General features: G+C 49.7%; 1 protein-coding gene across 10 annotated transcripts in view; it reads left to right on the top strand.

Annotated features, from left to right (window-relative positions):
* LOC134923475 (uncharacterized) overlaps positions 1-12,756 on the top strand; it is a 196,963-nt gene that overhangs the window by 97,161 nt on the left and 87,046 nt on the right. The window contains exon 4 of one of the 10 annotated variants that reach the window (XM_063920757.1): positions 11,180-11,210. The exons of the other annotated variants lie outside the window; for them this stretch is intronic. Coding sequence (XP_063776827.1) covers positions 11,184-11,210 — 27 coding nt within the window. The 5' untranslated portion in view covers positions 11,180-11,183. The remainder of the gene's footprint in view (positions 1-11,179; positions 11,211-12,756) is intronic. 10 annotated transcript variants of the gene reach the window in all.

Raw genomic sequence — 12,756 nt, 5'->3', positions numbered from 1 at the left:
TACAAAGCGATCCCATTCGGTAGATTTCACGCAAGAACCTTTCAGTGGGATCTGCTGGGAAAATGGTCCGGATCGCATCTTCAGATGCATCAGCGGATAACCCTGTCTCCAAGGACAAGGGTGTTTCTTCTGCGGTGGCTGCAGAGTGCTCATCTATGAAAGGGCCGCAGATTCGGCATTCAGGACTGGGTCCTGGTGACCACGGATGCCAGCCTGAGTGGCTGGGGAGCAGTCACACAAGGAAAAAATTTCCAGGGAGTGTGATCAAGTCTGGAGACTTCTCTCCACATAAATATATTGGAGCTAAGGGCAATTTACAAGGCTCTAAGCTTAGCAAGACCTCTGCTTCAAGGTCAGCCGGTATTGATCCAGTGGGACAACATCACGGCAGTCGCCCACGAAAACAGACAGGGCGGCACAAGAAGCAGGAGGGAAATGGCAGAAACTGCAAGGATTCTTCGCTGGGCGAAAAATCATGTGATAACACTCTCAGCAGTGTTAATTCCGGGAGTGGAAAACTGGGAAGCAGACTTCCTCAGCATAACCTCCACCCGGGAGAGTGGGGACTTCAGCGGGAAGTCTTCCACATGATTGTAAACCGTTGGGAAAAACCAAAGGTGGACATGATGGCGTCCCGCCTGAACAAAAAACTAGACAGATATTGCGCCAGGTCAAGGGACCCTCAGGCAATAGCGGTGGACGCTCTGGTAACACTGTGGGTGTACCAGTCATGGTATGTGTTCCCTCCTATGCATCTCATACCAAAAGTACTGAGAATCATAAGAAGGAGATGAGTAAGAACGATACTCGTGGTTCCGGATGGGTCAAGAAGGACTTGGTACCCGGAACTTCAAGAGATGCTCACGGAAGAACCGTGGCCTCTACCTTTAAGAAAGGACCTGCTCCAGCAGGGGCCTTGTCTGTTCCAAGACTTACCGCGGCTGCGTTTGACGGCATGGCAGTTGAACGCCGGATCCTGAAAGGGCATTCCAGATGAAGTCATCCCTACCCTGGTCGAAGCCAGGAAGGATGTAACCGCAAAACATTTTCACCGCAATTGGCGAAAATATGTTGCGTGGTGTGAGGCCAAGAAGGTCCCTACAGAGGAATTCCAACTGGGTCGTTTCCTACATTTCCTGAAAACAGGACTGTCTATGGGCCTAAAATTAGGGTCCATTAAGGTTCAAATTTCGACCCTGTCGAATTTCTTCCAGAAAGAACTGGCTTCAGTGCCTGAAGTTCAGACGTTTGTAAAAGGGGTACTGCATATACAGCCTCCTTTTGTGCCCCCAGTGGCACCTTGGGATCTCAATGTTGTTTTGAGTTTCCTAAAGTCACATTGGTTTGATCCACTCACCACTGTGGACTTAAAATATTTCACATGGAAGGTGAAGATTCTATTAGCCCTGGCTTCAGCCAGGCGTGTGTCAGAATGGGCGGCTTTATCATATAAAAGCCCTTACTTAATTTTTCATTCTGACAGGGCAGAATTGAGGACTCGTCCTCAATTTCTCCTTAAGGTGTTTTCTGTTTTTCACATGAACCAACCTATTGTGGTACCTGCGGCTACTAGGGACTGGGAGGACTCCAAGTTACTTGACGTTGTCAGGGCCCTGAAAATATATGTTTCCAGGACGACTGGAGTCAGAAAATCTGACTCGCTGTTTAGCCTGTATGCACCCAACAAGATGGGTGCTCCTGCTTCTAAGCAGACGATTGCTCGCTGGATTTGTAGTACAATTCAGCTTGCACATTCCGTGGCAGGCTTGCCACAGCCAAAATCAGTAAAAGCCCATTCCACAAGGAAGTGGGCTCATCTTGGGCGACTGCCTGAGGGGTCTCGGCTTTACAACTTTGCTGAGCATTTACTTGGTCAGGGGCAAACACGTTTGCTAAATTCTACAAATTTGATACCCTGGCTGAGGAGGACATGGAGTCTCTCATTCGGTGCTGCAGGGTCATCCGCACTCTCCCGCCCGTTTGGGAGCTTTGGTATAATCCCCATGGTCCTGACGAAGTCCCCAGCATCCACTTAGGACGTTAGAGAAAATAAGATTTTACTTACCGATAAATCTATTTCTCGTAGTCCGTAGTGGATGCTGGGCGCCCATCCCAAGTGCGGATTGTCTGCAATACTTGTACATAGTTATTGTTACAAAAAAATCGGGTTGTTATTGTTGTGAGCCGTCTGTTCAGAGGCTCCTACGTTTGTCATACTGTTAACTGGGTTCAGATCACAAGTTGTACGGTGTGATTGGTGTGGCTGGTATGAGTCTTACCCGGGATTCAATATCCTTCCTTATTGTGTACGCTCGTCCGGGCACAGTATCCTAACTGAGGCTTGGAGGAGGGTCATAGGGGGAGGAGCCAGTGCACACCACCTGATCCTAAAGCTTTATTTTTGTGCCCTGTCTCCTGCGGAGCCGCTGATCCCATGGTCCTGACGGAGTCCCCAGCATCCACTACGGACTACGAGAAATAGATTTATCGGTAAGTAAAATCTTATTTTTTTTTAATTTGAGCGGGACTACAGCGCACCGGGTAGGGCGTGGCTTAGCCCGCACAGCTTACCAGCGCCATTTTCTCTCTTAACAGAGCATGCAGAGACGCTGGCCCGGACCTCCACTCTCCTTAAAAAGCACTGGGTGCAAAACGGCGGGGGGGAGGGGGGGGGGGGGGAGGGGGCACAGTAAATTGGTGCTATATGTATGTATATAAAACAGCGCAGTGATCATATATTATTTTTTTGTAGTATATGGGCGCTGGGGTGTGAGCTGGTATACTCCCTCTGTGTTCTCTCCAACAGGCTTCCCTGTGGGTCTGTCCCCTATTGCCAGTGTGAGTGTGTGTGTGTCGGTACAGTGTGTCGACATGTCTGAGGCTGAGTGCTCCTCCCCGGAGGAAGTTACTGGGGGCGCAGAGAAGGATTTGGGAGTGACTCTGTCGGCACCGCCGACTGCTGATTGGGTGAATATGTTGAGTACATTGAATGCAAATGTGGCGTTATTGTCTTAAGAGGCTGGATAAATCTGATTCTCAGATACAAACGTGGAGAAAATCCATGGAGGACGCCTTGTCTCAGGTACAGGCCCCCTCAGGGTCACAGAAACATTCATTTACCCAGATGGCAGATACTAATACTGACACGGACTAGTGAGGCCAGTTTACATCCAAAATTGGTTAAGAGTATTCAGTACATGATTGTGGCAATTAAAGATGTTTTACATATTTCTGAGGTGCCTCCTGTTCCAGATCCAAGGGTTTGTTTATTTAAAGGGAAAAAGCCTGAGGTGACGTTTCCCCCCTCTCATGAACTGAACGCTCTTTGTGAAAAAGCTTGGGAGTCGCCTGACAAAAGGTGGCAGATTCCCAAGAGAATTTTTATGGCATATCCTTTCCCCTCTGACGACAGGGAAAAGTGGGAGTCGTCTCCCAATGTAGACAAGGCTCTGTGCCGGCTGTCCAAGAAAGTGGCGCTTCCGTCTACTGACACTGCTGCCCTCAAGGATCCTGCGGATCATAAGCAGGAAACGACATTAAAGGCCATTTATGTCACTACGGGTGCACTCCTCAGACCTGCCGTGGCGTCGGCATGGGTGAGTAGTGCTATTGCTAAGTGGGCTGATAATTTGGCATCTTAGGATACCCTAGATAGGGATAACATTATTTTGACTCTCGGTTATATCAGGGACGCTGCAGCTTACCTAAAGGATGCAGCGAGGGATATTGGCCTCTTGGGATCAAGGGCCAATGCCATGGCAGTCTCGGCCAGGAGAGCGCTGTGGATTCATCAATGGAATGCTGATGCCGACTCCAAGAAAGCTATGGAAGCTCTCCCTTATAAAGGTAGTGTCTTGTTTGGTGACGGCCTTGCTGACCTGGTGTCGACCGCTACAGCGGGTAAGTCATCTTTTCTTCCTTATGTTCCCGCACAACCGAAAAAGGCACCCCATTATCAGATGCAGTCCTTTCGGCCTAATAAATACAAAAAAGGAAGGGGCTCGTCCTTCCTCGCTTCAAAAGGTAGAGGAAGGGGAAAAAGGTCGCCTGCAGTGTCTGGCGCCCAGGACCAAAAGTCCTCCCCGGCCTCTGCCAAGTCCACCGCATGACGCTGGGGCTCCCCTACGGGAGTCCGTGCCAGTGGGGGCCCGTCTCCGAATCTTCAGTCAGGTCTGGTTTCAATCGGGCCTAGATCCTTGGGTCTTAGACATAGTGCCCCAAGGGTACAAACTGGAGTTTCAGGAGATGCCCCCCCCCCACCGACTTTTCAAATCAGCCTTGCCAGTTTCTATCCCAGAAAGGGAAGTAGTAAATGCTGCGATACAAAAGCTGTGTCAACAGAGTGTCATTGTCCCGGTTCCCCCGTCCCAACGGGGAGAAGGGTTCTATTCAAGCCTCTTTGTCGTGCCAAAGCCGGACGGCTCGGTCAGACCGATCCTGAACCTAAAATCCCTCAATCTGTATTTGAAAACTTTCAAGTTCAAGATGGAATCTGTTTGAGCTGTGATTTCCAGTCTAGAAGGGGTGGATTTTATGGCATCAGTCGACATAAAAGATGCCTACTTACTCGTCCCGATATATCTTCCACATCAAGCTTTCCTGAGATTTGCGGTGCAGGATTCTCATTACCAATTTCAGACGTTGCCGTTTGGTGAAGACCCTCGGGGCCGTGGAAAGCCCAAAGTCATGGCAGAAATGATGGTACTCCTACGCAAGCAGGGTATCACAATTATCCCGTACTTGGACGATCTCCTGATAAAGGCGAGATAGAAGGAGCAGTTGCTAAGAAATGTGGAGCTCTCCCTGACGGTTCTGCAACATCATGGTTGGATTCTAAATTTGCCAAAGTTCCAGTTGATTCCGACAACTCGGCTGCCTTTCTTGGGCATGATCCTGGACACGGAACTACAAAGTGTTTCTTCCGGCGTAAAAAGCTCTGGAGATCCAAGGCATGGTGAAAGAGATTCTGAAACCGGCAAGAGTGTCGATTCATCAATGCACTCGAGTGCTAGGGAAGATGGTTGCGGCATACGAAGCCATTCCGTTTGACAGGTTTCATGCCCGGGTGTTTCAGTGGGACCTGCTGGACAAATGGTCCGGGTCTCACCTACACATGCACCGGAAAATAAGTCTATCTTCCAGGTCCAGAATTTCTCTCCTGTGGTAGCTGCAGAGTTCTCATCTTCTAGAGGGACGTAGGTTCGGGATCCAGGATTGGGTCCTGCTGACCACCGATGCAAGTCTCCGAGGCTGGGGAGCAATCACACAAGGAAGAAGTTTCCAGGGAAAATGGTCAAGCCAGGATCTTGTCTCCACATAAATGTTCTGGAGTTAAGAGCCATTTGCAAAGGCCTTCTGCAAGCTGAAAAGCTTCTTCGAGGTCTACCTGTCCTGATTCAGTCGGACAACATAACAGCAGTGGCGTACGTAAACCGCCAGGGCGGAACAAAGAGCAGAGCGGTGATGGCGGAGGCCACAAGAGTTCTCCGCTGGGCGGAAAAGCACGCAAGCGCTCTGTCAGTAGTCTTCCTTCCGGGTGTGGACAACTGGGAAGCAGACTTCCTTAGCAGACACGATCTCCACCCAGGAGAGTGGGCTCTTCATCAAGAGGTATTTGCAGAAGTGACAAGGCGTTGGGGGATTCCTCAAATAGACATGATGGCGTCTCGCCTCAACAAGAAGCTTCCGAGGTATTGTTCCAGGTCAAGGGACCCCCAAGCCAGTGCAGTGGACACCCTGGTAACTCCGTGGGTGTTTCAGTCGGTGCATGTGTTCCCTCCACTTCCTCTCATTCCAAAAGTGTTGAGGATCATAAGACGAACGAGGGTTCCGGCAGTGCTCGTCGTTCCAGATTGGCCACGGAGGGCCTGGTATCTGGATCTTCAGGAATTGCTCATAGAAGATCCTTGGCCGCTTCCTCTCAGAGAGGACCTGTTACTGCAGGGGCCGTGCGTATTTCAAGACTTACCGCGGCTGCGTTTGACGGCGTGGAGGTTGAACTCCAAATCCTAGCTCGAAAGGGTATTCCCGGGGAAGTCATCCCCACTCTCCTTAAGGCTAGAAAGGAGGTCACGGCGAAGCATTATCACCGTATTTGGAGAAAATATGTGTCGTGGTGTGAAGCCAAGAAAGCTCCTACGGAGGAGTTTCAGCTGGGTCGTTTCCTCCATTTTTTGCAGGCAGGTGTGGATGTAGGCCTGAAATTGGGTTCCATCAAAGTGCAGATTTCGGCTTTATCTGTTTTCTTTAAAAAATAATTGGCTGCCCTTCCTGAAGTTCAGACTTTTGTGAAGGGAGTGCTGCATATCCATCCTCCGTTTGTGGCACCCGTGGCACCGTGGGATCTTGACGTAGTGTTACAATTTCTTATGTCTCACTGGTTTGAACCTTTGCGGAAGGTGGAGTTGAAATTTCTCACTTGGAAAGGGGTCATGCTTTTGGCCTTGGTGTCCGCTAGACGGGTGTCAGAATTGGCGGCTCTGTCTCATAAGAGTCCATATTTGATTTTCCATGTGGTTAGAGCGGAATTGAGGACTCGGCAACAATTTCTGCCGAAGGTGGTTTCTTCGTTTCACATAAATCAACCTATTGTGGTGCCTGTGGCTATGGATGCCGTGACGGTGCCAAAGTCTCTCGACGTCGTAAGAGCTTTGAAAATTTATGTCGCCAGAACGGCTCTTGTTAGGAAAACGGAGGCTCTGTTTGTCCTGTATGCTTCCAACAAGATTAGAAATCCTGCTTCCAAGCAGACTATTGCACGCTGGGTTTGGCTCTTCTTGGGCGGCTGCCCGAGGGGTCTCGGCACTTCAGCTTTGCCGAGCAGCTACGTGGTCGGGTTCAAACACATTTGCTAAGTTTTACAAGGTTGATACCCTGGCTGATGAGGACCTCATGTTTGCTCAATCGGTGCTGCAGAGTCGTCCGCACTCTCCCGCCCGGTCTGGAGCTTTGGTATAGACCCCATGGTCCTTTTGGAGTCCCCAGCATCCTCTAGGATGTAAGAGAAAATAGGATTTTAATACCTACCGGTAAATCCTTTTCTCCTAGTCCGTAGAGGATGCTGGGCGCCCATCCCAGTGCGGACTGTTACTTGCAGTTGTATTGTTAGTGTTTGTTTTCGGTTACACGAAGGTTGTGTATCGGTTATGTTCAGCTTGTTGCTGTTTTTCGTTCATACTGTTTCTGGTATTCCTGCTAATCCAGTTGTACGGTGTGTTTGTGGTGTGAGCTGGTATGTATCTCACCCTTAGTGTAACAAAAATCCTTTTCCTCGAAATGTCCGTCTCCCTGGGCACAGTTCCTACAACTGAGGTCTGGAGGAGGGGCATAGAGGGAGGAGCCAGTTCACACCCATTCAAAGTCTTTATAGTATGCCCATGTCTCCTGCGGATCCCGTCTATACCCCATGGTCCTTTTGGAGTCCCCAGCATCCTCTACGGACTAGGAGAAAAGGATTTACCGGTAGGTATTAAAATCCTATTTTTTCAAGCCTGTTTGTGGTACCGAAGCTGGATGGCTCGTTCAGACCGATTTTAAACCTAAAATCTCTGAATCTTTATTTGAAAAGATTCAAATTCAAGATGGAATCCTTGAAAGTGGTGATTTCCAGCTTGTAAGAAAAGGAATTTCTGGTGTCAGTGGACATCAAGGATGCTTACTTGCATGTCCCCATTTACCCGCCACATCAAGCATACCTGAGGTTTACGGTTCAGGATTGCCACTACCAATTCCAGACATTACCGTTCGGGCTTTCCACGGCTCCGAGAATTTTCACCAAGGTGATGGCAGAGATGATGGTTCTCCTTCGCAAACAAGGAGTCAACATAATTCCATACTTGGACGATCTCCTCATAAAAGCAAGATCCAGGGACAAGCTACTCCAGAACATAGCATTATACCTGAAAGTGCTTCAACAGCACGGTTGGATCATCAACTGTCCAAAATCCCGATTGGAACCGACAATGAGATTATCATTTTTGGGAATGATACTGGACACCGAGGTACAGAGAATATTTCTACCTGTGGAAAAGACTCCAGAGCATGGTCAAACAACTTTTGAGACCAAGAACAGTATCAATTCATCAGTGCATACGCCTGTTGGGGAAAATGGTAGCGGCTTACGAGGCGCTACAATATGGCCGATTCCATGCCAGGGTCTTCCAGTGGGACCTACTGGACAAGTGGTCAGGGTCGCATCTCCACATGCATCAAAGGATAATCTTGTCAGCGAAAGCCAGAATTTCGCTCCTGTGGTGGCTACAAATTTCTCACCTCCTGGAGGGACGCAGGTTTGGGATTCAGGCCTGGATCCTGGTGACCACGGATGCAAGTCTCCGAGGTTGGGGAGCAGTCACGCAAGGAGAAAGCTTCCAAGTACGATGGTCAAGTCAAGAAGTACTCCTTCACATAAACATTCTGGAGTTGAGAGCTGTGTACAACAGCCTTCATCAAGCGGCACACCTTCTTCAAGGTCGTCCCATACAGATCCAGTCAGACAATGTAACGACAGTAGCATACATAAACCGTCAAGGCGGAACAAAAAGCAGGGCGGCAATGGCAGAGGTGACAAAGATACTCCTCTGGGCAGAAAGACATGCAAAAGCTATGTCGGCAATTTTCATTCCGTGAGTGGACAACTGGGAAGCAGACTTCCTCAGCAGACACGATCTCCATCCACGAGAATGGGGACTCCCCCAGAAGTCTTTGCGGAGGTAACAAGTCGTTGGGGCATTCCTCAAGTGGACATGGTGGCATCTCGTCTCAACAAGAAGCTTCTGACATATTGTTCCAGGTCGAGAGACCCACAAGCAATAGCAGTGGATGCACTGGTGACCCAGTGGGTGTTTCAGTCCGTGTATCTGTTCCCTCCACTTCCACTTGTTCCAAAGGATCTCAAGATCATCAGAAGAACAAGAGTTCGAGCAATTCTCATTGCTCCAGACTGGCCAAGGAGGGCCTGGTATCCAGATCTTCAGGAGTTATTACTGAAAGATCCTTGGCCTCTTCCTCTTTGCGGGGACCTGCTCCAGCAGGGGCCGTTAGTTTATCAGGACTTACCGCGGCTGCGTTTGACGGCATGACTGTTGAGCGCCAGATCCTAGCCCGTAAGGGTATTCCCAATGAAGTCATTCCCACATTTATTCTGGCCAGGAAAGGGGTAACGTCCAAACATTACCATCGTATTTGGAGAAAATATGTATCTTGGTGTGAATCCAAGAAGTCGCCTGCGGTGGAGTTTCAATTAGGACGTCTTCTCCTATTTCTACAGGCGGGTGTGGATGCTGGACTGAGATTAGGATCTATCAAGGTTCAGATTTCGGCCTTGTCAGTTTTCTTTCAAAAACAATTGGCTTCTCTTCCTGAGGTCCAGATGTTCGTAAAGGGGGTTCTGCGCATCCAACCTCCCTTTGTGCCTCTTGCGGCGCCATGGGATCTTTATGTGGTGTTGCAGTTCCTTAGATCGGACTGGTTTGAGCCTCTACAAGACGTAGAGTTGAAGTTTCTCACTTGGAAAGTGGTCATGCTATTGGCCTTGGCCTCAGGCAGACGGGTGTCTGAGTTAGGAGCTCTCTCACACAAGAGTCCTTACTTAATATTTCATGAAGATAGGGCTGAACTGAGAACATGTCAGCACTTTCTTCCGAAGGTTGTGTCTTCTTTTCATATCAACCAACCAGTGGTGGTGCCAGTGGCTTCTGACACCACAGCCATCTCAAAATCCTTGGATGTCGTCAGAGCGTTGAGGAGTTATGTTGCAAGAACGGCTAGGATAAGGAAAACAGAATCTTTGTCCTCTATGACCCCAACAAGATTGGGGGTCCTGCTCTAAGCAGACTATTGCACGTTGTATCAGGGGTACCATTCAGCACGCTCATTCCACGGCAGGATTGCCGTTACCGACTTCGGTAAAAGCCCACTCTACAAGGAAAGTGGGTTCGTCCTGGGCAGCTGCCCGGGGTGTCTCGGCATTGCAAATCTGCCGAGCAGCTACTTGGTCAGGTGCAAACACGTTTGCTAAGTTTTATAAGTTTGACACCTTGGCTGCTGATGACCTAAAATTTGGTCAGTCAGTTCTGCAGGAACATTAGCACTTTCCCGTCCGTACTGGGAGCTTTGGTATATCCCCATAGTACTAAAATGGACCCCAGCATCCTCTAGGACGTAAAAGAAAATAGGATTTTAATTACCTGCCGGTAAATCCTTTTTTCGTAGTCCGTATAGGATGCTGGGCGCCCGCCCAGTGCTCATTTTTCCTGCTGATTACGTTTATCTTTTTTGCACATTTTTCATGTGTTCAGATGTTTACAGCTGTTGTTGTTACGTTATGCATGCTGGTTGGCATGACTTATGTTAAAGGCCATGTTAGCCGACATGTTGTTTATGGATGGTGTGAGCTGGTGTGAATCTCGCCACAAATTTAATAGTAATTCCTCTCTCGAGAATGTCCGTCTCCTCGGGCACAGTTCCTATACTGAGGTCTGGAGGAGGGGCATAGAGGGAGGAGCCAGCTCACACTGTTAAAAAGTCTTAAAGTGCCGAAGGCTTCTGCGGAACCATCTATACCAGATGGTACTAAGGGTGGTCTTCTGTATACCGGCGGTCGGGCTCCCGGCGCTCAGTATACCGGCGCCGGGAGCCCGACCGCCGGCATACCGACACTTATTTTCCCTCGTGGGGGTCCACGACCCCCATAGAGGGAGAATAAAATAGTGTGGCGCGCGTAGCGCGCCACCGTGCCCGTAGCGTGGCGAGCGCAGCGAGCCCGCAAGGGGCTCATTTGCGCTCGCCACACTGTCGGTCAGCCGGCGGTCGGGCTCCCGGCGCCGGTATGCTGGGCGCCGGGAGCCCGACCGCCGGCCAGCCGTAGTGAACCCGGTACTAAAATGGACCCCAGCATCCTCTACGGACTACGAGAAAAGGATTTACCGTCAGGTAATTAAAATCCTATTTTTAACTTTGCTTTGGTATGAATTTGGCTACCAACTGAGGTTGTCTCTATGGGGCAGATTTACTAACATTCCCCATTAACACCTCTGCCTCTCAATCATGCAGAGGCGTTCGCATTCCTGTGCTGATATTGCAGGACCATCGGGGAAAATGCATTAAGGATCACCCCCCTTAGTACACTGTTTACACACAATTATAGCTGTTCACTCCCAGTTTCCGTTTTTGTCTTTAGGAACATGTACAGTCTTATGAATCGTAAAGAGGTATAATAAATATGTAGCAATAATGTCATAGATTTCTCAAACACAGACCTTTGGCTGAACAATATGATCCCCATTGTTATTTCAAATTCCTTAGAAACCATTAGTAGGTGTTTAAATGCAGATGCTGTTTATGTCACATTTCCCACTTACGACTACCTATGCTTAGACATATGAGGGTGGGGGAGGGGAACAACATAGGCAGCGTACAGTAAGGCCATGCTAATGTAATGCGACCAAGTTAGACCTGATTACATATGCAGGAGGTGTAGCTCTTGTGAGGGCTCTGCCCGTGGTGCAAAATGAAATTAAACAGACGATTAGTGTGGCTGGTCTATTATATGTATAAGCAGGGAAGAGAGAAATAGACAGGAGCGAGACAGAGAGGGTGTCAGAGAAAGGGATGAAAGTGTAAAGAGAGGGCATCTGGGAGAGACAGTGTCAGAGAGAGAGAGGGAGAGAGAGTGTCATGGAGAGAGAGAGAGTGTCAGGGAGAGAGGAAGAGAGTGTCAAGGAGAGAGACAGTGTCAAGGTGAGAGGGAGAGTGAGACAGTGTCAAGGAGAGAGGTACAGTGATACATTGTCAGGGAGAGAGAGACAGTGTCAGGAAGAAAGGAAGAAAGGGAGAGAGAGTGTCAGGAAGGGAGAGAGGGAGTGAGAGAGAAACAGTGTCAAGGAGAGAGTAAGGGACAGAGAGAGACAGTGTCAGAGAGAGAATGTCAGGAAGAAAGTGAGGGAGAGACAGTGTCAGAAAAAGAATGTTGGGGGAGAGACAGTGTCAGGGAGAGAGAGAGTGGAACAAGAGAGAGTACAGGTAGAGTGAGAGGAGCAAGAAAAGGCATGTCGGGGATAGAAAGACAGAGTCATGAAGAGAGTTGGGGGGGGGGGAGACAGGGGGCGGGGGGAGCACTACCGGACTACAGCACAGCCATAGGTCTCTGATGGGAATGGGCACTTCACAGGATTAGGCCCCGCCCCATAAATACCCATGAATCCTGGCCCTGCCCTGCTGCTGGGGCAAAGTTCACTGCAGTGAGGGAGCCCCCCACTGCATCCTCTGTTGCTGCAGTCTGTGGGGGGTACTATCGGCAGCAGCTATTCTGTCCAGTGGGCGGGGGTGATGGGGGAATAGCGGGCCTTGGAGGAAGCCAATGACAGGGTGCAGGGGAAGCAGCGGGTTCTGGGAGTAGACCAGACACCATAGCAGCTGCATCCCCTACACCCATGGTAGTTATGCCACTGTATACAACGCTTTCTTATTACGGGTGGTCTTCTGTATGCCGAATGTCGGGATCCCGGCGCACAGTATACGGGCGCCGGAATCCCGACACCCGGCATAACGACAACTATTCTCCCTCGTGGGGGTCCACGACCCCCCTGGAGGGAGAATAAAATCACGTGCCACCGTGCCCGTAGCGTGGCGAGCGCAGCGAGCCCGCAAGGGGCTCCTTTGCGCTCGCCACACTGTCCCCTACAAGACTCAGTTTAGAAAATGTGCCCGGAGGAGTCGGTCACGCTTGGCAAGCTCCTGAAGAGTTTTCTGCATTTA

This window comes from Pseudophryne corroboree, chromosome 1, assembly GCF_028390025.1.
Source record: "Pseudophryne corroboree isolate aPseCor3 chromosome 1, aPseCor3.hap2, whole genome shotgun sequence".
Lineage (NCBI taxonomy): Eukaryota > Metazoa > Chordata > Amphibia > Anura > Myobatrachidae > Pseudophryne > Pseudophryne corroboree.
This window is presented reverse-complemented; position numbering and strand designations above follow the sequence as displayed.